Source organism: Phytophthora ramorum (assembly GCF_020800215.1).
Source record: "Phytophthora ramorum isolate Pr-102 chromosome Unknown Phyram_PR-102_s0005, whole genome shotgun sequence".
Lineage (NCBI taxonomy): Eukaryota > Oomycota > Peronosporomycetes > Peronosporales > Peronosporaceae > Phytophthora > Phytophthora ramorum.
In genome coordinates, this window is record NW_027150651.1 from 2796733 (window position 1) to 2823531 (window position 26799).

At 55.9% G+C, this 26799-nt stretch overlaps 14 protein-coding genes across 14 annotated transcripts; 7 read left to right on the top strand and 7 right to left on the bottom strand.

Annotated features, from left to right (window-relative positions):
- Positions 1 to 527: 527 nt before the first annotated feature.
- Positions 528 to 2876, bottom strand: KRP23_6623 (uncharacterized protein; the record flags this gene model as incomplete). Its single annotated transcript, XM_067891837.1, has 3 exons — positions 528 to 668; positions 1644 to 2052; positions 2653 to 2876. 3 exons carry the CDS (start codon positions 2874 to 2876, stop codon positions 528 to 530), a joined length of 774 nt encoding a protein of 257 aa, XP_067746155.1.
- Positions 2877 to 3072: 196 nt separating this feature from the next.
- Positions 3073 to 3593, top strand: KRP23_6624 (Trafficking protein particle complex subunit 4; the record flags this gene model as incomplete). The annotated part of the gene is made up of 2 exons (XM_067891838.1): positions 3073 to 3390; positions 3456 to 3593. The coding sequence occupies 2 exons, from the start codon at positions 3073 to 3075 to the stop codon at positions 3591 to 3593; spliced, it is 456 nt and encodes a 151-aa protein (XP_067746156.1).
- Positions 3594 to 3680: 87 nt separating this feature from the next.
- Positions 3681 to 6131, bottom strand: KRP23_6625 (Radial spoke head 10-like protein B; the record flags this gene model as incomplete). The annotated part of the gene is made up of 4 exons (XM_067891839.1): positions 3681 to 5234; positions 5307 to 5823; positions 5896 to 6014; positions 6096 to 6131. The coding sequence occupies 4 exons, from the start codon at positions 6129 to 6131 to the stop codon at positions 3681 to 3683; spliced, it is 2226 nt and encodes a 741-aa protein (XP_067746157.1).
- A 326-nt stretch (positions 6132 to 6457) lies between these two features.
- On the top strand, positions 6458 to 9955 carry KRP23_6626 (uncharacterized protein; the record flags this gene model as incomplete). The annotated part of the gene is made up of 1 exon (XM_067891840.1): positions 6458 to 9955. The coding sequence occupies one exon, from the start codon at positions 6458 to 6460 to the stop codon at positions 9953 to 9955; it is 3498 nt and encodes a 1165-aa protein (XP_067746158.1).
- A 257-nt stretch (positions 9956 to 10212) lies between these two features.
- On the top strand, positions 10213 to 12300 carry KRP23_6627 (Cellulase/esterase CelE; the record flags this gene model as incomplete). The annotated part of the gene is made up of 7 exons (XM_067891841.1): positions 10213 to 10657; positions 10897 to 10974; positions 11042 to 11133; positions 11229 to 11482; positions 11560 to 11774; positions 11843 to 12012; positions 12088 to 12300. 7 exons carry the CDS (start codon positions 10213 to 10215, stop codon positions 12298 to 12300), a joined length of 1467 nt encoding a protein of 488 aa, XP_067746159.1.
- A 110-nt stretch (positions 12301 to 12410) lies between these two features.
- KRP23_6628 (putative Xaa-Pro aminopeptidase P) lies at positions 12411 to 14653 on the top strand (the record flags this gene model as incomplete). Its single annotated transcript, XM_067891842.1, has 6 exons — positions 12411 to 12773; positions 12840 to 12916; positions 12973 to 13254; positions 13323 to 14142; positions 14220 to 14348; positions 14429 to 14653. 6 exons carry the CDS (start codon positions 12411 to 12413, stop codon positions 14651 to 14653), a joined length of 1896 nt encoding a protein of 631 aa, XP_067746160.1.
- A 43-nt stretch (positions 14654 to 14696) lies between these two features.
- Positions 14697 to 15371, bottom strand: KRP23_6629 (uncharacterized protein; the record flags this gene model as incomplete). The annotated part of the gene is made up of 1 exon (XM_067891843.1): positions 14697 to 15371. One exon carries the CDS (start codon positions 15369 to 15371, stop codon positions 14697 to 14699), a length of 675 nt encoding a protein of 224 aa, XP_067746161.1.
- A 74-nt stretch (positions 15372 to 15445) lies between these two features.
- Positions 15446 to 17064, top strand: KRP23_6630 (Lysine-specific histone demethylase 1-like protein 1; the record flags this gene model as incomplete). The annotated part of the gene is made up of 4 exons (XM_067891844.1): positions 15446 to 16059; positions 16118 to 16705; positions 16787 to 16953; positions 17012 to 17064. 4 exons carry the CDS (start codon positions 15446 to 15448, stop codon positions 17062 to 17064), a joined length of 1422 nt encoding a protein of 473 aa, XP_067746162.1.
- A 377-nt stretch (positions 17065 to 17441) lies between these two features.
- Positions 17442 to 18668, bottom strand: KRP23_6631 (Cyclin-L1-1; the record flags this gene model as incomplete). The annotated part of the gene is made up of 1 exon (XM_067891846.1): positions 17442 to 18668. The coding sequence occupies one exon, from the start codon at positions 18666 to 18668 to the stop codon at positions 17442 to 17444; it is 1227 nt and encodes a 408-aa protein (XP_067746163.1).
- Positions 18669 to 18759: 91 nt separating this feature from the next.
- On the top strand, positions 18760 to 19658 carry KRP23_6632 (tRNA-splicing endonuclease subunit Sen2; the record flags this gene model as incomplete). The annotated part of the gene is made up of 2 exons (XM_067891847.1): positions 18760 to 19058; positions 19130 to 19658. The coding sequence occupies 2 exons, from the start codon at positions 18760 to 18762 to the stop codon at positions 19656 to 19658; spliced, it is 828 nt and encodes a 275-aa protein (XP_067746164.1).
- A 52-nt stretch (positions 19659 to 19710) lies between these two features.
- KRP23_6633 (Equilibrative nucleotide transporter 1) lies at positions 19711 to 21036 on the bottom strand (the record flags this gene model as incomplete). Its single annotated transcript, XM_067891848.1, has 1 exon — positions 19711 to 21036. The coding sequence occupies one exon, from the start codon at positions 21034 to 21036 to the stop codon at positions 19711 to 19713; it is 1326 nt and encodes a 441-aa protein (XP_067746165.1).
- A 95-nt stretch (positions 21037 to 21131) lies between these two features.
- On the top strand, positions 21132 to 21743 carry KRP23_6634 (uncharacterized protein; the record flags this gene model as incomplete). The annotated part of the gene is made up of 2 exons (XM_067891849.1): positions 21132 to 21281; positions 21348 to 21743. The coding sequence occupies 2 exons, from the start codon at positions 21132 to 21134 to the stop codon at positions 21741 to 21743; spliced, it is 546 nt and encodes a 181-aa protein (XP_067746166.1).
- An 840-nt stretch (positions 21744 to 22583) lies between these two features.
- On the bottom strand, positions 22584 to 24382 carry KRP23_6635 (4-coumarate-CoA ligase 1; the record flags this gene model as incomplete). The annotated part of the gene is made up of 4 exons (XM_067891850.1): positions 22584 to 23703; positions 23777 to 23907; positions 23965 to 24102; positions 24176 to 24382. 4 exons carry the CDS (start codon positions 24380 to 24382, stop codon positions 22584 to 22586), a joined length of 1596 nt encoding a protein of 531 aa, XP_067746167.1.
- A 179-nt stretch (positions 24383 to 24561) lies between these two features.
- On the bottom strand, positions 24562 to 26084 carry KRP23_6636 (uncharacterized protein; the record flags this gene model as incomplete). The annotated part of the gene is made up of 3 exons (XM_067891851.1): positions 24562 to 25626; positions 25698 to 25821; positions 25900 to 26084. The coding sequence occupies 3 exons, from the start codon at positions 26082 to 26084 to the stop codon at positions 24562 to 24564; spliced, it is 1374 nt and encodes a 457-aa protein (XP_067746168.1).
- Positions 26085 to 26799: the final 715 nt, after the last annotated feature.

Below are 26799 nucleotides of genomic sequence, written 5' to 3' on the forward strand. Positions count from 1 at the left end.
TTGACTTCGGGGGGGGAGTTTAAAAGTCTTCTACGCGAAACGGAGAAAAATCCTAAATGAGCGAAAGGGGGCCGAGCGCTGCGGCTGCGGAGGGGGGTCGCCTTCTCCGCCACACACTGGCCGTTTGACGTTGGATACCCTTGCTGCGCGCCCATTGGCCGAAACTCGGCGGTTTCGAACGAGTGGCTGCCTCGCCTCCACGCACTTTCGCGTCTGGGCCGGCTCTACCCACTTTTTGCCGTGTGAGGGCGGTTTCTCCCTTAAAATAGATTGCCTCAGGCCGCGCTGCGAGCTTAGGCGGAGCATGCCACGTACATGTATTTACAGCGCCACTGGGGCTGCGACGGGGGCGAGCTAAGCTTTTGCCGGCGGGTCGGGGGCTGCAGCTCTCTATGCGCAGCATTGACGCTCGCCGAGGTCCGGAGGCGGTTGTCCGCTCGCGACGGCCCTGCTGCGCCCGCTCGGTATCAGCTTGGGCGGGGACTGGCCTTGCGCTTCAGTCGATGCCACATCATGCGCTGACGTGTTCACGCTGCTTGGAGGCTCAAGTGCGTGGAGCACCACTCGTGCACGCGTCCCGATTGCGGCGTTGGTGCTGGGCTGCACAGCCTCCATCCCTCACTGACCTGCTCGCGGTCGTCGTCGCATGCCCTCTCCTCTGCTCCATTCTGCAAATCGAGCATTCTGCCGCGTCCCAGCGCGTTTCAGTCGTTGCAGGTATGCTCACTCGTGGAGCGCTTCTCGCCTAGGAGCACCGACTGTGTGCGGCATCTGATTGGGATGGCGCGTCCTACGCTCGATCAGCGACGGAGTGCGCCAGGCGAGACGTGAAAAGTATCTTCGTCGACTGCGGTGCTGCTCAAGTGCGTGGCAACTGAAATGCGTTTAACAGCTGAGCCGAACTCACTCGCTCGCGCCAGTCGAGATCGGGGTGCTTGGGGTCATCTGCATGTCTATGCAGATGGCTGGCATCGCCGGACTGGGTATTGACACTTGATCGACGCACGGCTTCGTCTTCGTTATCCGGGGCATTGTCAATGCCGTCGGCTGCGCAAGTGGCCAAGATGGTCGTCCTGAGGCCGCAATTTGGTCTTTGGCTTGTTGCAATCGAGAGACCTCATTGGGCAACGTCAACACCCTTGACCTCCGGCGATGATCAAGCACGCAGTGGAGCTGTGGATCGCAAGTATGTTGGTTGTCGTGGCCCATGTCAACGTCGCCACGATGCCGATGATCGCCACTCGGGCGGCGAAGCGGCTGGAGCCTCCGAGGCGCTTCAGATCCTGCGCCTGCTGCTTCTGGTCGGGCAAGAGCACCAGCGTGATGAGTCCAAACAACTGCACGCCTCCAGCAATGAAGAGGCAGTAGGCGACCTGCCAGCGCACGTGGAGTGTGTCCGAGGCGATGGCTGCGTCCGATACATCGAAGTTCGCGTCCACGAGGTTGGTCACGCTCTGCGCGAAGGGCCAGGCCAAGTTGTGCACGGTGGTCAGCAACGCGTACGTCGCACCTTCGAAGCCCTGCTCGGCGATTTCCACGGTCACGAAGCCCGCCACTACGCTGCGCATGCCCTCTGGAACGGCGGCGAGTTGAGGTCCGCCGAGGTAGAACCACTGGCTGCGGACGACGTCGAAGGTTGTCACCAGGTTGACCCCGGTGAAGACGATGGTGGTGAAGAAGGAGCATATGAACATGATCCGGCGCCAACTAGCGTTGAGGAAGTACTCTCGCATCAAGAACGTCGCGAAAATGACGAGCGCTGTGGAGACGCAGCCGGCCAAGCTGCTGTTGAGCGGCGTGACGCCCACCCAGAACTCCTGAATCGCTGCGAGGTCCGAGAAGCTGACGGACGTGAGGAACGAATGCCAGAAGTGGAAAGCCACGAGCTGCCAGATCGCGCGTTGCTGCAAGATGCGCCACATTTCATGCAGCGGTGTGACTGGAATGGGTTTGCTCTTGCTCGTGTCGATTGACCCGGCGCGCGTCTCGTCGAGGAAGAGCACCGTGCCGCAGCAACCGAGCAAGGCCACGGCAGCGCAGCCCCAGAAAACGCTGTTAGGAGCCACGCTCCAGGAGAAAGTCCCGCCGTACACTTCGCCATTGAAGCACAGCGCCGCGACAAAGCCTGCCACCAAGCTGGCGGTGTAGCGCACCATGTAGATCGTTGCTTGGGCTTGTCCACGCATCTCAATGGGTTCGAGCTGCGCCATTTCCACCATGAGACCGTCGCACGCTACATCCGTCATGACGTATCCGGCGCAAACTACCAGTAGCCGCAGGAGGTATCTCCCACCCGAATCTGCGGCGTGTGCGTTCTCCACGACGCGCAAGTTGACTTGGCGTGTGCGTTGGATCTCGCCAGCCTTGTAGTACGGCGCTTCAATGGGGTTGTATGCCAGCACTGCGAGCGCTGCAATGCTGATGCACCAGCCGATCAACATGTATGGCTTTCGTCGGTAGCCAGCGATCGGCACGTGGTCGGACAGCAGTCCGAAAAGGGTCTTGTACGACCAGGGCAGACGCACCACTGTGGCCGCCGCCGAGACTTGGAACCCGTCCATGTTGAGGTAGAGCTTGAAGAACGGGTACACCAGAGCCGGCAGCAGGCCGTTGAGGAAGCCGATGCACGCGTAGTTGACGAGCAGTCCGAACCGGGTCGGGTCAAGCAAGTCCACGCTGCCGTCGTCGCTGTACGGCTCGGACCAACGCCTCGCCAGTGCCTTGCGGCTCTTGCGCTGCTCCTCGTCGCTGACCTTTTGGCTCTGATATCCGTCCTCCAGTGCCACTGACGAGTCAGGCACTGCGATGGTCGAGCCGACGAAGGAAGGGCCGGAGCTCGCGAGCAGCGCATTGGCCTCCTCTTCGCTCGTTGGCATTCGCATCCAATTGTAGGGTAGCCATCAGACGCTGCGAACGGCGCGAGGCGTCGGATGCCGCTGCCTCTCGGCCGCACATTTTCAGCAAGATCCTGCCAACAACATGTAGTTGAAGCCATCACAATGTAGCCATTTCTAAATGTATGGTTGCATTTTAGAAACCTTTCTAACTTCCAGTTTTGATTCTTTGCCCAAAATGCTGCACTCGCTGTACATCATCAACAAGGCTGGGGGGCTCATCTACCAGCAGGACCTGAGCCCCGCGGCGCCCAAGCTGAGCTCCAACGACCACCTGCGCCTGGGGTCCACCTTTCACAGCATGCACGCCATCGCGGCGCTGGCGGCGCCCACGAGTTCGGGCGGCATCGACAGTCTAGAGACTGGCACCTTCCGCCTGCAGTGTCTGCAGACGCCCACAGGCCTCAAGTTCTTCATCACGGCGGCGCTGGGATCGACCGACCTGGACGTGGCGCTACAGACAGTGTACGAGCTATACGTGGACTACGTGCTCAAGGTATCCTCCGCCCAAGGACCTGCGTTGTCTTCGGTCTATCTGCCTAACGCCTTTGCTGCTGCCAGAACCCATTTTACGAGCTGGAGATGCCCATCCGCTGCAGCCTCTTCAATAATGGACTCAAGACCTTCGTGGACAAGTTCAACCTGGAGAGCAGTCGCCGTCGTCCGCAGACGAGCAGCGGCACCGACGTCTTCTACTGAGCGCAGTCGGTGAGCTATACACAACGCGGTTGTATTGATTTGTTATGTTGATGTCGGTAGAGTTACCTCTGAGTTGCTAGTGTTCTTTCATTCGACTTCCTGACTGCGGCTGCTGCCGGGGTCCAGCTGGGCGGTGCTGTCGCTGTCCTCGATGCAGAGCATGAAAGACCCGTCCCCGCAGAACTTGTCGTTGAGCCACGCGCCGTCGTAGCACGAGCTGTCGGTGAAGGTGTAGCGACCGGCACCGTGACGTGCATCGTCCTGCCAGTCACCTTCGTACAAGCAGCCGTTGGCGTATCTGCAAACCCCGCGCCCGCAGCGCACTCCGCCCACCCACTTGCCGTCGTAGTGTGCTCGAGTCCGAGCGTCGTCAAACACCCCAAAGCCGTTGCGTCGGCCATTGCGCCACTCCCCACGGTACACGGATCCATCTCGCAGCGTCGTGACTCCGTTCCCAGAACGACGTCCATTCACCCAGCTGCCCTCGTACACCTCGCCAGAAGCGTCGTGGCGGCTTTCACCTTGGCCATGGGGGACCCCATCATGCACCTCTCCTACATACCGACACATTCCGTTTTGACCGTCGTCGTATCCATCTAGGCAGGTCTTTTCACGGGGATCGAGGGCATCGTTGGCCCATGAACCCACAAGCTGCATGCCGTCGGAGAATGTAAGCGTGCCTGCTCCGTGTCTTCGATCGAGCGCCCACTGACCTTCATATTTCGTCAGCTGACGCTGTTGATTCCTGCTATCAGAGGCATGATATTCGTAGATGCCATAGCCATGACGCTGGTCACCCTCCCATTGACCAGCGTATGTATCTTGGCTATTGGCATAGCGCATGACGCCTTGTCCACACCGCTGATCATCACGCCAGTCCCCATCATATTCGTCACCGTTGGCATAGGAGCACTTGCCTTTGCCATGACGCTGTGTTTGATCAGCACTCATTTCACCGACGTACACGTCTCCATTGCTCAAGGTCCTTGTTTTGATGGGGTTCACAGCAGCTTGTCGCTGGGATTCTTCCTCTGCTTCGCTTGGGAAGCCTGCTGGTGTCTCCCAGAAATCGAGCGCCGTCGTCGAGTCAAGGAATTGCTGCTCGTGGTCCTCTTCTGGCATCGGGACACCGCCAAAAAGAAAGAACCCTCTTTTGTCCGGGCGTACAGCCGAGGCGTGCCCCATGTAACTCTTGATCCCAGCGGTTGGCACATGAACTTCACGAATGCGTGAATGCTGGGGCTCGAGAATTATCATTGATGACGACTTCAGCGCTGGCTCGTACTTGGAGAAGCCGCCGAAAATCACGATAGCCTCCTGCGGTTCGCAAGGCTTCTCACCAACTTCGCCGTCCTTGATTCGCCGAATAACACCTGTATCCGCGTCAATTGGAAGTTGTAAGGCTAGCGCTGTAGCGCAGCATCGTGCTGTAAGAACGTGTGGTACGGGGCTCGGATCTTCACTTCCAGTGGTTATGACTGCCCAAGCATTGGAGACTAAATCCAAGATGTGGATGGCCGAATTCAGTGCTGAAGTGCGAGGATCAGCGTGCTGTCTGCCGCCGATAATTACAACCTTGTCTCCGTCGCCTAGGGCAACCGCATTATGGTACGCCAAAGGTAGTGGGCTGTTCCCAGTGGGCTGCATTAGCAGTCAGAGCAAACAACGGTCAGTGTGAGTAAGTTAAGGAGGTGGGTAGGAGCACTGACGAACCGATAGCTGCATCCAGCGAGGCTTCTGTCCTGGAACATTGACTACCAGCATCCAGATATCGGACAAAATTGCACCTTGCGAGTTCTTCCCTCCAAGAACGAGCACGCCTTTAGTGTGCAAGCGTTCTGGGTCGCTTGCAGCCTCGCGATAGCGCACTGCTGCACTGGCGTGCCATGCTCTCTCACTTGGAGCAGGAGCTGGCGGAATGCTAGGATCTGTATCATCGCCACTGATAGGAGAAATATCCGTGCAGTACAGGACTTTATCCTCGTAACTGATTTCGTACACGTCCCCGATAAGCTCGGCGTTCCCAGTGCAGTCAAGTATTGGCTCGCCACCAAAGGTGTACGCTTTCTCGTCCAGCGTGACCACGGAGTGACCGATACGATTGGTGAGCTCACCGTGAACATCATAACCGGTTATCCATTTCGCAGTGGTCAGGTCAAAGAGATCAAGGCGTGATACACTTGTGAAGCTCTCGCTTGGTAGCTCTTCCTTGCCACCGACAATGACAGCACTGCCAACACGACCGAGACCACAAATTGGTGAGTATTGGTGCCAAGTTGGTTGCGTATAGACAACAACTCACATGTGGCCGTTTAGAATTCCGGTGCGAGCACCAGACAAGCTGTAGACCTCGTGTGGGTCTGTCTGCTTCCTCTCCAGCGATCGTGATGCGTGGGTCCCCCACGCAATGTAGTCACGAGACTGCATTTGATTGCAATGGTGGAGATATCGTGAGCAGCAGCTTCAATAGTACACCTGGGTTTCATTAAGCAGCACGCTCACCTCAAGCCACTTCAATTCCTGGCCGTCTAGTGCCATCCTGCAGCGAGTTCCGCGTGGATTTAGTGTAGATCCAAATGAAGAGCCGTCATGCAGAAGGTCGTTAACTAAAACCGGGCTACTCGTGAACTACGGTACTTTGTTACCCTCGCACCACGAGTGGAGGCAGTATCTCGCAAGGCGAGGCTGCAGATCATTTTCGGTCTTGCCATCCGAAGTCCTTGGCCACCTATTCTTGGCGCCTACCTCATCAAGCATTTTAAAAGGCTTTCTCCAGCGAGTGGAGGTATTGAAGGAACGCTGCCTTGGCGGCGACTATTGCATTATCTCGCCCAGCTTGCTCTTGTCGGTGATACCCCTTCACCATGATGCTCACTGCGATGATCGCGAAACTGGGAACCGGTACCAACGCGTCCAAGGTCTCTCGGGAAGCTGGGTCTGCCTCAACTGTTCCGGCCCCACAAGCCCCTCAACCACAGCAAAAGCAGCGTCCGAACGAAGCGATCTTCAACACTCAGTTCACGACGGCTGGAAAACGGTTCCTGACCAAGATCAAGAAAAACCGCGCTATGCAAGTAGACCGACGAACACGCGGCTTCCAGCTCGGTCTCGAACAACGAGCAGTGGTGGTAAATCCCTTCACGAATGGCCATTACCGCGTTATGATTGTGGACCCGGATATGCAGCGACGCGAAAACCTCGCGGATGATCTTGAGCAGCGTTTTGAGATCTTCGTAGCCCCGAGCAATGAGCGAGCGTTCGCGCTTTTAGCGCTGTTCCAGGTGAATTTCGTGCTGCTTCGTCTGGATATTGGCCATGATCAAACAGCAGCAACTAGTCCGGCGCTTGCTTTCCTGCGTGAGATGAAGCGCAGCTGCTTCCGAACCTCTGTTGCGGCGCTCGTAGATCCTTCATTTAATACTGATCATGAAGCACAAAAGTTGTTGGCTCGTGCGCTGCAGCAGGGAGGAATTTGTGGCTACTTTGAGGAAGGTCTTGCTCCCGACCTAATGACTGAGCGAATCGCTAAGCTTCTGCGCTCGCTCTCGGTAGCGCAGACTGAACTGAGCCGATGTCGCGGAACTCCAGCCCAGCCTTCACTGGGCAACGTTAGCAGCAAGATAGCAAGCCGTACTCAATCTCAAGTTTCGCACCAGCAGCCACTACAGCCGAAACACGACAACCAATTTGCTAATAAGGCACGTATGACCCCGCCAAGCTCTGCCACTGGGCCAAAGCGACTACCACCAACCGAGATACCCAGCACTCGCCCAAGCTCCGTTACATTTGATCGACCGGGGATGCTGCTGGAGCTTAGTCTTAATCAGCGCAAGCAGTGCTTCCGTCAGCGTGAAGCACTCCAAGTAACATTAGCGTCAGCTCCACACTCGGTGCTCGGTGTAGACATCGACTCGAGTCCAATCTCACCAGACTGCCCAGCAGCTCCGTCGGTCACGTGCATATCTCCTTTATCTCCATCGTTGGCTTCTCCTGCACGACTAACAACAGTGAAGAAGAAGATCCCTCCATTGCCATCACCGAAGCAAGTGAGTCGACTTATCTACACAAGACCACAGGAACTGCAGACGCGGATCGGACGACACCTGTACGAGCGGTTGCATATTGCTGGACCACCCGGTGCAGTGCCGCAAGACCCTCTACTGAATCACTGCGTGGCAATCGATCCGCGCGCACAGGGTCGAGACCTGGTTGTGGGCAAGGCGTACATGCTGTACTGCGAACAGCGATTAGATGACGCACTTTTGCACTGTGATCGTGCCTTGCGCACCTCAAATCCGACGCTGGAAAAGCTGGCGCGATTACTTCGAGGTGCGATCTACGACGCTCGCGGAGAGCACGCTCGAGCTGAAACAGAGTTTATCGCGTGCACCCAGCTTGACCCCGAGATGCACGAAGCCCACTTCAACCTTAGCGTTGCCCGGCTCAAGCTTGGCAAAGACGATCTCGCTCTGCAAGCGCTCACACAGGCATTGACGCTCGACCCCCAAAATGACAAGTACTTGCACAACCGTGGACTCATCTATCGGCGCATGGGGCAGTTCGCCCAAGCGCAAAGCGAATATTACAAGCGCGATATCGCTTCAGGTGCTGCATCAACTTCACCAGGACCTCGAAGCACTCAGACGGCTAGTAGCAGAAGAGGAGCTAGCAAGCGGGGCTCAATCTCAGCCGCGTTATCGGCTCCTCGCACTGCTCAGCCGGCAGTCAGAGCGAAGCTGAGCAAGTGCGAAATGGAAGACGGGTTGTTCACGCACTTGTTTGGCAAGCCCACCCCTGATAAACTAGCGTTGGCTTGCCCGGCGACGGAGCGCTCGGCAGATATGCTTAGTGATATCACAGCAAGACTGCAAACCTTGCTGTTCTTCCAAGACTTTTCCCGAGAGATGCTGAATCAAGTAGCGCAAGCTCTGGACTACGATGTCGTGGCTTGCGGGAAGAGCTTCGTGCTGGGCGAAACTCACTCTCAAAACTTCTACGTGCTACTTGAAGGCAGACTCAGTGTCCGTAGACGCGTTGGAACAACGGACTTCGGGTCGACTGTGACGACCCACCACTTAGGCGCTGGGTCCGTGTTTGGTTGCGCAGGCTTTGCAATATCCACACAGGCTTCACTCATCGCGGACGAGTGCGCTGAAATTGGTATCCTGTGGCCCGATAACTACGCCGCCACGATCCGGTCCGTGACATCGCAGACAAACCAAGACGTGTTTGCGTTCCTGCAGCAACTGCGGGGCTTCCGCCGACTCACAACCAGCGAGCTAGGTCATGTTGTAGGGATATCGGAGCGCAAGCGATTCCGCAAAGGCGATGTCCTGCTTGAACAGAACGAGCAGCCGCACCACCTCATCGTTCTCTGGAAAGGAAGCTGCTCCGTTTACCAAGACTTCGACAACGCACCACTCAATCGACGCAAGCTCCGACGAGGCGCCAATTTCGATGGCTCGGACGATGAGGACGATGAAGAGGACGAGGAAGATTCGGACGACTCGGAGGAGGAAGATACCAGTGGTGAGGCCACCGACAACCTAGAAGCAGCAGCTAGCAAGAGGAAGTCGCGTCGACATGAAAGAGATGACGACGACGAAACTAGTACCCCTCCATTCCATCGACTCATTGCCAAACCAGACTGGCCGTTGGGTTTCCAGGCTCGCACACGGGCGCGCAAGTACCGTCGAGGTCGTCGCGATGGTTTGATGCTGTCTCAAACTCCGCCGGTGGTGCGACCTCTAGGTGTAAGCCCGACTCAAATGCTGTCGTTGCCCACGCACCGTCTGCGGGACAAACTTGCAGCTCACGACAAGAACGCGCTAGTTCAGAAATGTGTAGCTCCTACCGTGTTTGGCGAGTCTAGGTTCCTAAACCCGACCCACGCACCGTCCAAATGCTGTGTGGTGGCTGAGTCGCTCGTGGAAGTGCTTCTGTTCGACCATATGCGGTTGCAGGAGATGGATCTGCAGCCAGAAGTGATCTGCGAGCTGTTCGACGCTGCCCCGAAGTACCTCAGCGAGAAGCAGGTCGCCCAGAAGCAGGCGGATGTGGTAGGGTCAATACTTGCTTGGCTGACGTCCTGCAGCTCGGCGGCTGATGCTGTTATGTTGGTGTTGCAGGCCACGTGGGACGAATACAGGAACCTGCGTCTGCTGGAGCTGTCCAAGAAGCGCTGGCCTGAGGCCAAGGCGAGTGGACATGCAAACAACTTTGACCTACTCTTTACTAACCGGGGCTTTTACCGCTTGTTCAGCGACATCTCCGCGCACTATCCAATGGATGCAGCATCATCTTGGCAGACAGCGGCAGCGCAGCAGCGCTTGAGCCGTCCAGCAAGCAGGGTGCGCATATGATGTAGCCATGTATGGACGACCCGTCTCAAAGATACGCGACATAAACCACGTCGCCCCTCCCGATATCACATCCTTGCGAGTGTCCTTCCTCAAAGGAGGGAGAGATGACCCAGTTTCAGTGTTCCCACCAATCCTCACACACGACGCGATAATAATGCTGTACAACAGGTCAATCCCATTGTACGTCATACGTACCCTTCGCGGCCCGACTATGGAAGAAAATGGGCCATCCTCGCTCTCCCTCGGCACGGCGCAAAATGGAGGCGGAGACGTCTTCGCGCGGGCGCTGGATGGCGCGACGCCGCGTCGAAAGCGGGGGCAGCCGGGGCGACTCCAGTCCTCCGCTGTCGTCTCTGGCGGCGCTGTTGCTCAGTTCCCACCCGCGCGCCAGCATGACCGACGCTCGAGTGCTGGCTATTTCTCGCGGGACGTCCGTGGGCGACGACGAGGAGCCCGTGGACGCCACCGGGACCTCGCCCAACGTGTACAAGTTCGACGTGGCACAGTACAAAGACGGCTCGTTCCGCTTTGTGCCGGCATGCGCGTGCGACCTCATCAAGTACACGGGCAGACTGGTGCACCACGGCGCGCAGGCCGCGCGCAAGACCAAGATCAACACGGTGCAGTTCGACTGGCCCGCCGTGGCCTTCCAGATCTCCGTGCGAGGCACCAGCAGTGTCGCGATCCGGCTCAAAGGCGACGGTACGTGAATGCAGAAAGTCGATTGATGACGGCGTCGGATTGATTCGTACGGCGGGAGAGGAAAGATCTTATTTGCCGAGTCACCAGATCCGGTTGACTGCTCTGAGTCATCAGGGTCAAGTGGCCGGTGCGAGATGTTACGCTCTGAACTCATTTTGACCCGACGATCCAAACGCCCCGATCCTGCTGTTTTCGGTGGTCACAGGTGCTGACACTGCTTTTGCGCGTGTTGCCTGCAGGCAACTACTTCAACGTGTTCGTGAACAACGAGCTGCGCTGCATCCTCCGCGCGTCGCTCAACGCAACTTGCTGCGATGGTGAGTTGGCTCGGGTAATTCTCTCGCTGTTTTGCGTCAGCTGACGAGTGTATCCGTTTGTGTGCAGTGGCGACGGATTTGAACACAGAGCAGGAGTACACGATTCGAATCTGCAAGCGGACGGAGCCGCAGATGCGAGGCGCTATGTCTACATTCAAGGTAAGACGGTGCTGTCGATTATTTGCTCATGCTAGTATAGCGTAGTTGGTACAAATAGTTGCCGCTGCTGATGCTTTGGTTCAATTTCGTGGCAGGTATGCACATTTTACGGGTTTATTGTCAAGGAAAAAGCAGAGGTTCTGCCGGTTGATCAACCGGAGCCACAACCCGTTCGCAAAATGGAGTTCATTGGCGACTCGGACACGTGCGGCTTTGGCAACGAGGGCAAAGCCAGCAGTGCCAAAAACCTATTTGGTATGAAGGGACGTATGGAAAACGTTTACAATAGCTACGCGTGTATTACGGCGCGTATGTTCGATGCTGAAGAGCACGTGCTGGCATGGAGCGGGTGAGCATGCTTTTTGCATTTCAATTTTGCGCGGTCCCGTGTATTAATTGGTGTGTGGTGCTTTTGGTTTTGCGAAGTAAGGGCGTACACAGCAACTCGGCCGATTGGGGCCCCAACATGCCGGCCTTGTGGAAGAACACGCTAGCATCCCGGCCAGGTGACTGGGATATGTCTAGCTGGGTACCTGATGTCGTAGTGATCAACCTCGGCATCAACGATTTGTCGCCGCCTGCATCAGCGGAGACTGACATTATTACGGGCTACGCGACTTTCCTGCTGGAAGTGCGATCTTGTACGTGCTGCTATATCTCACAACTGTACGTTCGTGTGACCGTTTTAACCCTCCACTGTATTCAACAGATCGCCCAGATGCGCATATTTTCTGTGTGGTATACGACGACGGCTGCATGAGCTCGGAAGACTCGGAAACGAACCGCAAGTTTGTGTCCCTGCAGCTGCAAGAGATTATCAAGGTGGCCATCTCGAAGGTCAGCAAGCACGACGACAAGATGCACTACACTTTCATCAAGGTACGAACAGCTGCTCGAATAGTTTGAACTCCTCCAGCGACATTGTATTAAGCTGTATTAATGCTACACTCGCAGATGGAAGAGGGTCTCGAGAAGGAAGACTACGCGTCCATGATGCACTACGCCGTCAGCGGCCACATCAAGATCGCCAAGGTGCTCGCCGAAGAGATCGCTCTGCGCACAGGATGGAGCGTGGAGCACGAGCCAGCGACGATGCCGTATCCACAGGCCAAAGACCAGATCCTGACGCCCCGAGACAATTCCAAGACTTCCTGTGTGGTTTCGTAGCGTTCATGTTGAGGGAAAAAGGCAAGACCTATTTATTGTTCACACCATTTTTTGTGCTCTGATGCCCATCATTTTGGTACAGTATCCTTTTTGAAGTGATCAGATCCGCGATGCTGGCGGCCGAGAAGCTCCGCGAGCTGCGCGCGCTCCTGAGTCGCACGAACGTGCGTCTGCTGCCTCTGCGCCACCACCTGGGCAAAACGGAGAAGGGGCAGGTGGCGGAGCTCACAGGTCGCCCTCTGCAGGCCTTCCTCGTGGACACGGCCGACGCCCATCAGAGCGAATATGTGGGGGACGCGCACAAGCGTCGCGAGTTCCTCACGGGCTTCACAGGCTCTAACGGCACGGCGCTCGTGACACCTGATAAGGCGCTCATGTGGACGGACGGCCGCTACTTCCTGCAGGCGGAGCAGGAGCTTAGCGAGGACTGGACGCTCATGAAGTCCGAGGAGCCCGGCGTGCCCACAATTGAGGTGAGCAAAAAATGGTCTCTCTTATTTTATCAGGTTTTAGCTAATTTTTTGTGTGTTTGGTGACAGCAATGGGCTAAAACTAATCTGCCGAGCGATAGCTGTTTGGCGATTGATCCATACCTGACTTCGGTGTTCGCAGCTCGGTATGTTGTTGAAGCTTTTGTGCTTTTGGAGGTTGAGGCTGAATTATGTTGTGTAGGAACTTTGCAAAGGCTCTGAAAGAGACGAAGGTTGAGTTGGTGGCTCTGCACGAGGCCGAGAACCTCGTGGACTTGATCTGGAAGGGCCGCCCGGCCGTGGCGCCCTCGCAGGTGACGTTTCTGTCGGACGAGTACACTGGACGCAGTGTTGCCGACAAGCTGAAGACGCTTCGTGAGGCTGTCCAAGAGAAGGGCGCGGATGCCATCGTACTCACTGCACTCGACGACATCGCGTGGCTGTTCAACATCCGTGGCAATGACGTCGAGTTCAACCCTGTCGTGTGAGTGGAAGCATATTTCTCTGGATCCAGTGGTGGGTATCTAACTTTTTAGGTCTTGTTGCTTTTAGTACATCATACGCTATTGTGACCTCCGACACGGCGACTCTGTTCTTGGATGCGGCCAATCCGGATGAGGTAACGCAACACCTGGGGCCGAGCGGCGTGGCTTGCAAGTCATACTCTGGTATGTTGAAGGAGGTTTCGGCTTTCGCTGCTGCTAACAAGGACAAGAAGATTTTGGTGGACCCTGCACAATGCAATGTTGCAGTTTTCCTGGCAATTCCAGCTGCGAACCGCAAGGAGGACACCTCCGTGGTCATGGCCCAGAAGGCCATCAAGAGCCCTGTTGAGATTGAGGGCATGCGTCAGGCGCACCTTCGTGATGGAGCTGCGCTTGTCAAGTACTTTAGCTGGCTTGAAAAGGAGATGGACGCCGGTCGTGAGGACCAATGGGACGAAGTACTGGTCGCTGACAAGCAGGAACTGCTTCGCCGGCAAGTGAAAGACTACGTGTCCCTGAGCTTTGACACGATTTCTTCGATCGGTGCTAACGGGTCCATTATCCACTACTCGCCGAAGCGTGGAGAATGCGCCAAGATGTCGACGTCCGCCATGTATCTGAACGACTCAGGCGCCCAGTACCTGGATGGCACGACGGACGTGACGCGAACTCTCCATTTCGGCGAGCCCACCGACTACGAGAAGGCGTGCTTTACGCACGTGCTGAAGGCACACATTGCTCTAGCGAGTACGGTGTTCCCTGACAAGACTGAAGGCGTTAGACTTGACGCCATTACGCGTGCTCCCTTGTGGAAGGCTGGTCTGGACTATCGCCATGGAACTGGCCACGGTGTCGGTGCATTCCTCAACGTGCACGAAAAGGGTGTGGTACGTACTGTAACTTTACTTTTAGGTCTTCGTTAAAGTACTCCTGCTCACGCCGATCCATGTGCTGATTGCTGCAGCTGCTGTCTTTCCGCTTGAACCCGAACGGGTTGAAGATCCAAGACGGCATGATCCTCAGCAATGAGCCTGGCTATTACGAAGACGGCAAGTTCGGCATCCGTATTGAGAGCGTCATGGTTGCGAAGAAGGTTAGTTGCGGCGCAGTGCATTGAGAAAATGTCTACAGGATCCGAGGTGCTAACGATTTGACTCGTGCTTTTGATGACAGGCTCCTCAAATCAAGAGCCCGCTCAATCGCGAGTTCTGCGAGTTTGAGACCCTTACTATGGCCCCTATTCAGCAGAAGCTCGTTGACGTGAGCTTGCTCACGTCAGAGGAGGTCAAGTGGCTGAACGCGTACCACAAGGAGGTGCACGACAAACTGCAGCCGCTGCTGAAGGACGACACCGAGACGTACGCGTACCTCGTGCGCGAAACGAAGCCGCTGCAGTAGCGTTTTATCCGTGGTTAATCTTGCTCTTTCAAAGCACCAGTCTTCATTCGTGCTCTGTCTTTTGAACCCCGGTACTGCCTCCAGCTAGTTCGTCTTCATTCATCTGCTCGCAGTCATTGCTTGGAGACGGGCTTCTGCTTGCTCGATGGTGTCTCGCTTGAATCCGAGCTCGTCGTTCTTCTCTGTCCTCTTGTCGCTCAATCTGATGCTGTAGCCGCGTCTCCACGGCCTCGTACCGCTTCTCCTGACGCTCTAGTCGCTCCTCCTCGCGCTTCTTGCGCTCTTCAATCTGATGCGACGTCTCACCCGCCAAAGCTTGAGCCACATGATCAAACCGCTTCTGGTAGACTTTCATTTGACCTTCAATTTGCTGCCGTTGCCTCTGTAGCTCTTCTGCAGACATCCATTCTTCCCCATGGACTGGAGACGGTGCTACATATTGCTGCACCCCTTTAACTTCCAGTTTATCATCTTGTCTGTTGTGCCTCGTCCTGGACTCTGTTGCTGCAGCTTCTGAGACTTTTGGTGCTTCGTCAAACGTCGGGTACAGCCCCGTCGTCTGGAATTCCTGGACACTCGGACGCATCGGTCGCTCGCTACTCAAACTCGTACGGTGCGGTGACGTGCTAGGGGTCTTCATAGGCGCCAAACCTTCGACTTGTGGGGCGTCGAAGGCGTCGATTAGCTCGTCTTCGTACACGTCTTCCGGGAGCTCCATCCTCGAAATTCTTCAATGTGTCGCAATCAAATTTTGGAGTGGACGCGGCGCATAACCGGTCGGTTCCTGTCAAGATGAGCGCCAATGTGTATCGAGTGGTGGTGGTGGGCGCCGGGATGGCAGGCGTGGCGACTGCTAAAGCGTTGCTGGCGTCGGACCACTTTAGTGCTGAGGATATCTGCGTGCTGGAAGCTCAGCATCGGATTGGGGGGAGGATCCACACGCGGCCGTTTAGTGACGAGCTGCCGGTGAAGGTGGAGGCTGGTGCAGCGTGGATCCATGGCACCCAAGGGAATCCAATGGCTGAGTTGGTTCGGGAGTTCGGCATTGAGCTCAAGGAGATCAGCGCTCGAAATCCGTGGCTGCACCCGAGTTCGTGTCCGGGTTTCGTGATCTACGAAGGCAGTCGGCAGTTGACGGAACATGAAGTCAACGAGACGTGGGAGTGGCAAGATTCCCTGCTGCGTAAGCTCCAGGAGCTTGCGTTGTCTGGGAAGGTGGAGGGCAAGGCCTTGGATGGGACGGTGGAGCAGCTTCTGACTGAGGATGCAGAGCTTCGGGAGATCCTTGCGTCGAATACTAATGCTCGGAAGAGGTTAGCTTTGTGTCTGCATCTCGTTGAGACCTGGATGGGAAATTCAAGCGACGAGATGCAGATCGATGCATTTGGTGAGATCGACCTGATGGGGTAAGTCTGACGATCATAGCAATCAGCTCTCAAGAACTAACGTTGCACGTACGTGTAGTGACGACCCGGGAGCCCACTGCGTCGTTCCAGAAGGAATGGGAAGCTTCATTGAATTTCTGTCTGCGCCAGTGAAGAGCGTAATTCGCACTGGTGCTTGCGTTGCATCTATCGACTATGAGAGCAATGATGGCGTGGTAATTAAATGCACTGATGGAAGCAGGTTCACAGCCGATCGCGTGGTGGTGACATGCTCACTGGGCTTTCTCAAGTCCGGGAAGCTTCACTTCCAGCCCGAGCTGCCACTGGCAAAGGCTGATGTCATCTCTCGCTCACAAATGGGCCAATGCATGAAGATAATGGTGCAGTTCCCTAAAGCTTTCTGGCCTAAGAACGCCTCGTTCATCACCCAGATCAACAATACGCCTGAATTCAAAGACAACGAGACCCCGCGCATATATTTTCCAGTGATCTTCAGCTACTACGCCACCAAGGGGGTTCCGATTCTCGAAGGGGACCTCGTTGGAGACAAGGCTCGAGCAATTTCGGATGCATTATCCGATGACGAAATCGCCCACGCGCTGTTCCTGCAGTTGCAAGACACGTTTGGCGCTGAAATTCCAAAGCCTGTTGACCACTTCATTACCAGGTAAGGAGGCATGGTTGCTTGGGCTGTTGGTGCAATTAGCTCAGACTAACTTTATGTTGCTGGTACGTGTGTCTGCTTTAGATGGGACCAAGACGAATGGGCACAAGGTGCCTACAGCAGCGTCACTGTGGCTAGCACTTACGAGGACCCGGACATGTTGCGTCACTCCGTGGCGAATCGCATATTCTTTGCAGGGGAGGCTACAAACTACGAGTACCAGGGTGCTCTGCAGGCAGCATACCTCTCAGGTAATTTTCCACTTGATGAAAGTTTTTAATGTCTCTTAACGAATACTGCTGCGTTCAGGCCACCAAGCTGCCGACGAAATCATTAGAGCTGAAGCATCGTGTACGAGCTGAGGCAACTGCTTCGAAGTTGATACTAAATGATGTTGCAGAAAACAAAGTGCTCAGCTGGTACTCCTCTCGAATCTTCGCCAATTAGTCCAGCACTCTATCTGCTGGTACTCCTCTCGAATCTTCGCCAATTAGTCCAGGACTCTATCTGCTGGTACTCCTCTCGAATCTTCGCCAATTTGCACTTTTAGTCCAGGTGTTACAACAGGTTGGCAACAATTTTCCGCTTTAGGATCTCATCGGTAGGTATACCCGCTGGGTTCTTCGCGAGGAAGTATGTCTCGAACATCAAGCAGCACCACTCTCCAGATATTCAATGCCCAGTCAAAATGCCTTTTGCCAACGTGCTCTTGTTTTCGGGATCATTGCAAGAAATGCAATTAAGACCTTGCCCGACGCCTGTAGCGATCAGAACTTCGACTCCGACTGCGGCGTCTCCGACTGCTTCTTGATCGCTCACGGGATCTGCTATGACTACAGCTGCGTCTTCGACGGGTGCGAGATCGGTCTCTTTTATCTGGCGTTCCACGTCTACGGTCACCCCGCTCTTGGGACCCACTGCGAGAGCGACCACGCCGTGATGTGGCTGCATCATCCCAACGACTTCGTCGCTCGTTCGTCTTTGTTGCTCTTGGTAGCCTCCCTTGTGAGGTAGCACGCTCATCAACTGTCGAATTTTCTTGTGGCGCAACCTCTGAAGCCTGGAACGAGGACGGTTCCTGCGGGGAAATCTCCTTCTGAGCCTCGATTTTCCCGTCGACAGCAGCAGTCTCCTCCATCTTCTCCGACTCCACCTCTGGTTCAACTGGGTGGTCGTCCACCGCAAACGGATTAGCCTCCGTCAGTGGTTCTAACCACTCCACCTTCTCCTGCTTGTACAGCCCCATAATCGCCACACTCACCGCATACAGCTGCGTCTTGTCCACATCAAAGAGCGAGTACCACGGCGGGCTCTCCGGCAGCGGCACCGCTTGGAACCTACTGGACAAGAAGATGGCTGCACAGGCAATAACCTGAGCTTTGAACCTTACACAGAGATCCGTCCGGAGACTGTCGTTGATGTACCCCCAGGCCTGCTGCGCGAGCTCGGAGCTACCGTCCAAAACCTTGACGTAGTAAAGCACGTACTTGTGCGGGTGCTCCGTCACATTGTAGACACTGAAGCCCAAGTCAATGAGCACCTGGCGCTCCACCATAATGAGCCACATGCGCCACTGACTGAACGTGGCGCCGTCCAAGTCCACGAGCTGCTGCGAGACCGTCGCTCGCTTCCACTTGCGGCGCCGCATCATGGCGTAGAAGACGCCGACCACATCCTTGATGCGCTTGGGCTTCTCCTCCACTTTGGCGGCCAGGAACAGGCAGCTCACGGCCACGCGGAAGGCGTCGAACTGCTTGAGAGACTTGCGGTAGTAGAAGCGCTGGAGCAGCGTCTGGGCCGTGGCCATGACCACTTGGGGCAGTCGCAACAGCACGCCCGCCTCCTGGATGAGCTCGCAGCCGAAGAAGCGGTGCAGCTTCTCCACGTGAGGGGCCACTCCGTCCTCCAGCGACGGCGAGCGGGTGGCAGGCAGCACCACGTGCACATGCACAGGTTTCGTCGCCATATTTATGATACAAAATGTGATGTTAGGAATGGGATATTGTGGTATTGCACTAAGTATTGTGATATTGTTGAGGTAGCGTCATATTTCGGGGATGGTGGCTTGGAAGGTGCTGCAGAGCGGGGAGGTGGCGGTGACGTTCGATGCGGACGAGATACAGGCGTGGCGCCACTTTCAGAAGGAAACGTATGGCGTTGCAGCAATGGGGAAGTTGCAATTGTCGGTGGGAATGGGTGGAAATGGCTCGGAAGCTGCTGCGAACAGTGGAAGGGATGGAGTGGAGACCAAGAGGAGACGCCACTTGTCGCTACCGGAAGCGTATTACGCCGCTGCGGTAGACGGCGTCTTGCCGGTTGATGGCCCGTTAAAAGATGTGTGGGAGCAGTTTGAGAGGTGACTTTTCTGCTGTTGGTCTTGGTCTGGTTGGCGTTGAACTCATGAGACTTTGCGATTGCTGCGAGCAGCTCCAGCGTAACATTCACGAGGCACTTTGCAATTTATCAGCACTTTCGACGTCTTGGATGGACTCCCATGTCGGGCCTTAATTATGGCGCTCACTATGTGCTGTATCGAGGCTCGGCTGCGGAATTTCATTCCGAGTACGTCGTGTACGTGCAAAGCAGTGAAGACGCTTCGTCGTGGAATACCATCCAGTCGCTCACGAGGATTGCAGCCGATGTCAAGAAGACCGTGTTGCTGTGCACAGTTACTACAGCTCAAGCTGATGCTGCAGTAGACAGTAGTGTAGTTGTTCGCCCAGACACCGACCTCACATTCGGTGTCTACAGATTCCACGACGTCCAATTCACTGTCGAGGCCATAGCCATTCGCTTTTGGGACGCGTCAACTGGTGACGTACCCGAGTCGTACGCTTTCCAGCCACAAGCGATCCTACCGAAGAAAGCCAAGGCTGCAAAGAGGAAAAACAACACCAAACGGCCGAAACGTGAGCTTGACAACGAGAATCTCAAAGGTCCAGGAAATTCCACATAGTGTGATTCACCTGGCATGCTTGTTTCACTTCGAGTTTTTAAACGTACATGTATTATCCCAGCACAACCTTTTCGAGAACGAGACCCACCGTGGAGCCCAGCACGAGGCCAGAGTTCAGGAAGAAGCTCGTGAACGGGCCGATAAGGTGCTGCTCGTCGGAATGGACACTTTCACTGACGAAGATGATGGTCAACGTGCCCAGGTAGCCATTTCCAAACCCGAGGATCAGCACGCTGAGCACGGACCAAATGTCGCTCTGGAGCCACCACTCCTTCACGATACCAATAATGATCGGGACGAGGATGAAACGCGCTAGGATCGGGATCCACACGTTGCCGGGCGTGAGGCCGAATCGGTGGTTCACAATGAATCGGCCGACACAGTCGCTGACCGAGAAGAGCGTGAGCAGAATGAGCGACCACCAGCCGCTCTCTTGAAGCGACGGGAAGTTGTACGTCTTGATCTCCGTGACGAGCGGCGGCCACACTGACAAACTGGCGAGGAAGACCGCCAAAATCAGCACCTCCAAGTGCCACACCTTCCCCAGCACACTCCACTTGGTCGGCGCAGGGCCAGCAACGCTAAGCGGGTCGCTACCCGATTGGCGTTTCTCTTTTAGCAGCGGCGAGCGCTCCGTGAGCTCCACACTGCTGTCTGCTTTGCGTAGCAAGTACTTTTTGGTGATCTTGAGCCCCATGACCTTGTAGAACGCGGCAATGCAGAGTGCGATGGTGAGCGCACCCGTGTAAAAGTAGATGAGTGACGACGCCAGTAGTTGGTCGGCCGGGAAGACGAGCTTGGTCAAGTCGCGATAGAGGCTGCCGATGAGCGTACTCAAGCCGACGCCAAGCTGGAAACTCTCCTGGACCCGCTGCGGGTACTGCGACACGAGCGCAATGGTGGAGCTATCGATGAACGCCGTGGCGACGGAGGCCACTGCGGTGCCCCCCAGCACTGCAACTGCATTGGCGTTCTCGGACGAGAGGAACAAGTAGGACGTGGGCACGAAGGCGAGCACGAGCAGCTGCCCCACGAAGCCGCCCACGATGCGGCCCTTGTACCAGGGCTGGCCGAAGAAGACGACGATGACGAAGAGGAAGACCAGGTTCGTGTACATGAAAGTGGACGTGAGTGCGAACTCGATGTTGAAGTCCGGGAAGAGCAGGTTCCAGTAGTCCACGGGCTGCGTGAGCGCCGAGAAGGGGAAGAGGTACCCCACGCCCACGAGCGCGAACAGCCAGCAGGCCAGCGTCTCCTCCTGCGCCTCCTTCACGGCGCTCTGCACGCCGCCCTCGCGCTGGTCTTCGAGTGGGATCTCAGCGTCGTACGAGAAGGACGCGCGGCGGATGCCAGGCGTACGGGGCAGTGGCGAGAGCATGGCGAAGGCTTGGCAGATCGAGGAATGTCAATGGCTTTCTCACGTCTCAGGTATGTGGTCCCCACACGCAGACGGTTTATGCACGAGGTCCCGAGATGCTGCGCGAGCGCAACACCTTCGTGCTGAAGGCCCGTAGCGGCAGCGATGAGCGGCAGCATGCGTTGACCCTGAACGTCAACTTGCGAGAGCAGGATTTGAGCCACTTTAACGGCAGGAATGGTGCCGGAGGGTCCAAAGCCGTCCAGGTAGGACCCAACATGGCCAGAATGGCGTCTGTTGCACTGAGCCTCACGTGTTGCCATTGCTGGTAGCAACTGCTGGAGATGCTGGACGAGGACGAAGCTTTCCAAGCGTTAATACGCGAGATAGACGACCTGCGCCAGCTGGACCAGCTCGTGAAGACCAAGGCCAAGGACGGCACGCACACGCTCGAGCTGTCCGACATGACGGTGCAGTGGCAGGTGTCTGAGGAGCCAGGCCTTCCGACCGTCTTGCAGCGTGTGCAGGGCGACCCAATTGCTGCTACCGCCGAGACCGCGGGGAAGTATCGCCCACTGCCCGTGCGCAGGCTGGTGGTGGCCGTGTGGATGTACCCGCCGCACGTCGAGATCCCTCCGACAGGTGATCGGATCCCCACCAGCGACGCGGCCAAGCAGGATTTCTTCGTCGATGCGGACGACGACAGCGTCGACGAGGCCGACGAGTAGGTTGGGCTAATGAACGAATGCAGCACAGTGGAGGTGAGTACAAGACGCTGTCCTGGTCGGGAGGTGAAGTGGTTCGCGCTGATTGCCATCCGTTTGCCAACCTGCTGAATGAGTTGCAAGGCGTGCTGAGGTTGGTTTGTGCTTCGCCGAGTAGGGTGGGAGGGACAGCTTGCATTAAGGTGGACTGTGTGGATGTAAACGCGGTATCATAGATGGAGTGAATCGATCTCGTCAATCGTGTAAGCTGCACTGCAAACCAATCGACTTGGAGATGGCAAAGGTTGCTGGTTAGCGGTGGCCGACGCAGGTCTACTTCACGCGCTCGAACATGGTGCTCGTTGTGAGGAGTGAACTCAAGTTGATCGCGTCCTAATTGCGATGGCAAGCAGTCATTCGGCAGACCTGGTTCTCAATCCTTTCCAGGTACTGTGCGCCTCCCATCAGGTAAAAACACATCAGCCCGTTGTGCGAGAATCCCAAAGGCAACTACGTGAATTGACTTCTTGCCAGTAAAATGCGGCTGACGATGATGCTTACAAACCTGGCGTGTGCGGCAATTCTAAGTGGCATTGCCGAAACCATTCATCTCTAAGTTTCGTGGCGAGGAGAGGGCCATGTGCCACAGCGGTATCCAACACCAGGCCCGATATTTACCGAGGAATTCGTCAAGTAAAAGCTAGCGGAGTGTGTCACATTCTTGTCATCGTTGCAGGTAAAGTAGTTTGCTTCTTTTGAAATCCTACAAACTGTCTAGTCACACGTGCGTTCACGTCCAGCGAGAAGGAAACATCGCAAACCATCGTTGACGCCTCGAAATACGCGCTGTGTGGGTGATCACACTTATAGACGGCTTCGAGTCGCCCTCATCTTCTCGTTCTCCCGCATCTGTAGAATACGCCGAAGAATCTTACCCGACAGACTCTTTGGAATGCTGTCGACAAACTCCACCTCACGAACGCGCTTGTATCCCGTCACTTTACCAGCCACGTACTCCATTACCTCATCGGCAGTCAAGGAACTCATTTCTTCCAGCACCACGTAAACCTTCGGGATTTCTTCGCCCGTAGCAGGGTCGTGGCCTCGCACACACCCTGAGTCGGCCACTTGCGGGTGCGAATTCACAACATCTTCAACTTCGGCAGGGGCCACCTGATGGCCCTTGTATTTGATGAGCTCTTTGAGTCGGTCCACAATGAACACAAAGCCGTCGTCATCCACATATCCGATATCACCCGTCCGAAGAAAGCCATCCTCTGTGAAAGCCTCGCGTGTCGCCTTTGGATTATTGAAATATCCTTTCATCAGTGTGGGTCCGCGGAATAGCAGTTCACCGTGTTCGTTTGCAGGCAAATCGACATCCGTCTCCAGACACTTCACCCTGAGCTCCACGTTAGGGTATAGGACGCCAGAAGATCCTTCGCGATGACAAGAGATTGAAGAGTGCGTTCCAACCCCAGCAAACTCTGTCATACCGTAACTCTGAAGAACTTGTACACCAAGACGCTTCAGCACAGCTTGCTCTAGTTCCTTTCCCAACGGCGCTCCCCCAGAGCTCGCTTGAGTTGTTGAGGAGAGATCATACTTGTCTACAAGTGGGTGTCTCGCAAGGAACTTGATCAGCGGTGGAGCAAGATGGAGCCTTCTGATCTTGTATTTCTCCGCTGTTTGCAAAAGTGTGGCTGGTTGGAAGCCAGGTAGCACTACCATTGACATGCCCATGTACAAGCTGATGTGGAATATCAACGTGGCCATGATGTGGAAAAACGGTAGCATCCCCAGCAAGTAGTCCATCTTCTCCACGGTGTAAGCCGGGATCATTCCCGCCGCGAACATTGCTCGAGCCGTCAGCTCTACCCCCTTCGGGCGGCCAGTCGTGCCGCTAGAAAACGGGAGCGTCACTACCTGGTTCGGGTCGATTGGAGGAAGGCTTGGAAAAGGAAGATCCATCGCAATGAGGTTCCTGGAGAGATGCAACATCCAATTTCCCGTCAGAAGTAGAGATTGGTGCTAGATTTCCATACAGAGGTACGTACTCGATCGTCTGCAAACTACACGAGCCTTCCTCCTGTCCAAGAGCGTAGAGTTGCTGCGGCGCTATCCCCTGCATTCTAGCAGCATCGGTAACTACTGGGACAAACTTCTTGTGCGAAATCACTGCCACCGCCTGCACTCATGGCATGTGAGTTCACCACAGTCATCCTATTGGAACACAAGTCAATACCTTGGCTGCTTCAATCTGATCGGCCAGTTCTTGTGCAGTAAACTGCGGAGAGGACGGCGAGCATATCGCCCCCAGTCGATTCAGAGCCAGAAAGACCACAGGGTACTCGATGCAGTTGGTCGAATGCAAGATCACAACCTGCATACGCGAATAGAGTGAGAACGTTACAGCCGCTATCTCAACAGTTTCAAATTGCTGCAGTCGCTCGTACGTCGCCTTTCTTGAGGCCGTTGGCTGCGAGACCTGCGCACAGTTTCTTGGCCGATCGCAGCAGGTTCGCGTACGTGATCGTCCGATCCGTCAGACCACAGACGAACGCCGCCTTGTCGCCCATGGTGCGCGCATGCTGCTCCACCACGTTCCAGATCGCTGCGTCCGCTGGAATCGGCAGCGTCGGGTGCCGCGACTTGAAGATCATGGAACGGAGCTCTTAGTAAAGTGAGCACCGAAATGTTTGGCACATATTCAGCCTAACGATTGGCTGAAAAGCATCAAACCACTTCAACATCAACAGTGTCGAGTCAACCGAGACCCGACACCAAGTTGGGCTGGCAGATTGGGAAAGTTTTCAATGCCTTTAACTTGAGATCTGCTTTACTATTCACTTGCTGCACGTGAAACTCGTTCTCTCGCCTTCATCTCCTTCAGTGCCTTCCCCACCGCGCTCATCAGAGCGTAGTCGCCTGGTGATGTGTAGAAGCGTAGCTGGAGCTGCGCGACCTCCTTCTCCATCGTCTTTTGCTCGCATTCGGTCTGGGCAGAGCTCAGCTTGTTGGCGAGGTCCTTCATGCCAGCACTCAACGTCTCAATACGGCGCCGAAACTGGTCGTTGGTCCGCCTTGTAGCAATGCAGTCCTGCTGGAACTTTGCCCGGTCCTCTTCAAGAAGACGCTGCTCGTCTTCAAGCTGAGCGATCCACAAATTCTTCTTCTGCAGGTCCTTGGATAGCGCCTCAAAAGGCCGAGAGCTGAGCGCTGCAACGGTCTCGTTCAGCTTCATATTCTCGCTGCGCAGGAGATGTATCTCTTGCTGCAGATCCTCCATCTGCCCACTCTGATCGCTGTACACGTGAAGCTTCTCGGTCTGCGCTGCCAACTGCTGCTTGGTCTCAAACAGCTGTGTATTCACCTCTTCGAGCCGCGTCGTGCTTTCTTCATAGACCACCGCTTTGGCACGCGCTTTTTCCTCGAGATGCTGGTAGCGTGCTTCCAGCACCTTCACTTGCTGGAGCAGGGTATCTACGCACGAGCGCAACTGATTCTGGTCGTCTCCATTCGCTGGGGCGTTAGTCTGCACTTCTTGCACTGGTGTCTTCTCCTGAGATCTTGTATTTCCCTGGCATTCTTCTAGCTCGACCCGCAGCATTTCGTTCTCTTGGCGCAATCGCTCCAAGTCGACCTCCAGATCTCGCAAGTGGCTTTTAAGCTCTTGCACCAGTGGGTGGCGCGCTAGCTCAACAAAACTTGAGTTTGCCACTGAAACATCAGCTTGGGGTTGATTCGCTGCTATCTGCTCCTTGTGCTGCAGCTTAACCTCTTCGTTCGCGCTTTGATTTGACTCTGCTTTGGCTGCTGCCTTCGCTGCTCGTTGATGCATGTACTTCGTAGGCTGTCGCGTCGTGCTCGACACATTGCGATGTTTCTTCGAGCCCGGACCCTGAAACTTTGCAGTTGAAAGAGCAAACAGCACTTAGTACTGGAACCACCTGCGGCAATGTCGTCTCCATTCCAAACCTGCATGAGCCGCCGCTGCAACGCTCTCGTCTCCTCGCGCAGCGCGTGGTTTTCGTCTACAAGTTGCTTGGTGAACACGTGGTTATTCGGCAGCGCTGGGACGTTCTTGACGACGGTCAACGACCTGTAAACACGCAGCAACTCTCAATCAGCATGAATCGCACAAGAGATCCCCTACGCTTTACACTTTGCCGTGACGTACTTGCGGTGAGCGTCCTCCACTTCGGACACGCGGCTTTTGAGCCGCGTATTAGCCTGCGCCAGACGCTCGGCACGCTCCTGCCAGCACAGCGCGGCGGCAGCCAGCGCCTCCTGCGCCACCACCACCACGGCGTCCTCTCGGCGCGGCGCCGGGCGCGGAGACAGCATGCGCCGATCGGACGGCATCCGTCGACGTCGAAGTTGCGGGCAGCGGCAAATCGCCCGCGCCAGCTCGCGGTGGGTTGCTACGAAACGGCGCGCTACATTCCTAGTCGGGCAGTACGACGCGGCGATAAAGGCAACTGCAACCTTGACGGCTTGTGGTTGAAGTTGTCTTTGGCTACTTTACCGATCTTTTGTCTCAAGAGAGCGGGTTTTGTATGGGCGTTTGTATGGAGGGGTTGCGCGCGCAATCGCCATGAATATGGCGATTTCCCCACGTCGACCGGACGACCAGCCATCACTCTCGATGGGGAAACAGCCCACGGACCTGCTCCGACGACGCTGTTAAATGTCGGCCGGCTTTGAGTCAAGTCTGACAGGACAGCGCCGCTCCGCACTGCTGGTGCGTTCAGCGCGCGGCGAGACACACGCGCAGTGGAAGGCGAGAAGTCAGCCACAAAAGTTCTGCTTGGGGCGCGCGTAATGGCAACTGAACGAGTCCCACGTCGGAAGACTCCAGTGCAACACGGACTCGACGGTAATGGCGAGCCGCAGCCAGACCACAAAGCGTGCTACGGTCCAGTGGGCCAAGTCCAGCGAGGAGCAAACGCTACTGCGCAGCCTGGTCGCATTTCGATGGTGTGCTCCGTGCCAAAGAGTCGTTGCCAACGACCCGGCTGCAAAACCCAGCTGCAGGCGTTTCCTCTGCGCCGCCGCCAATGCGGTCCACTCGAATCGA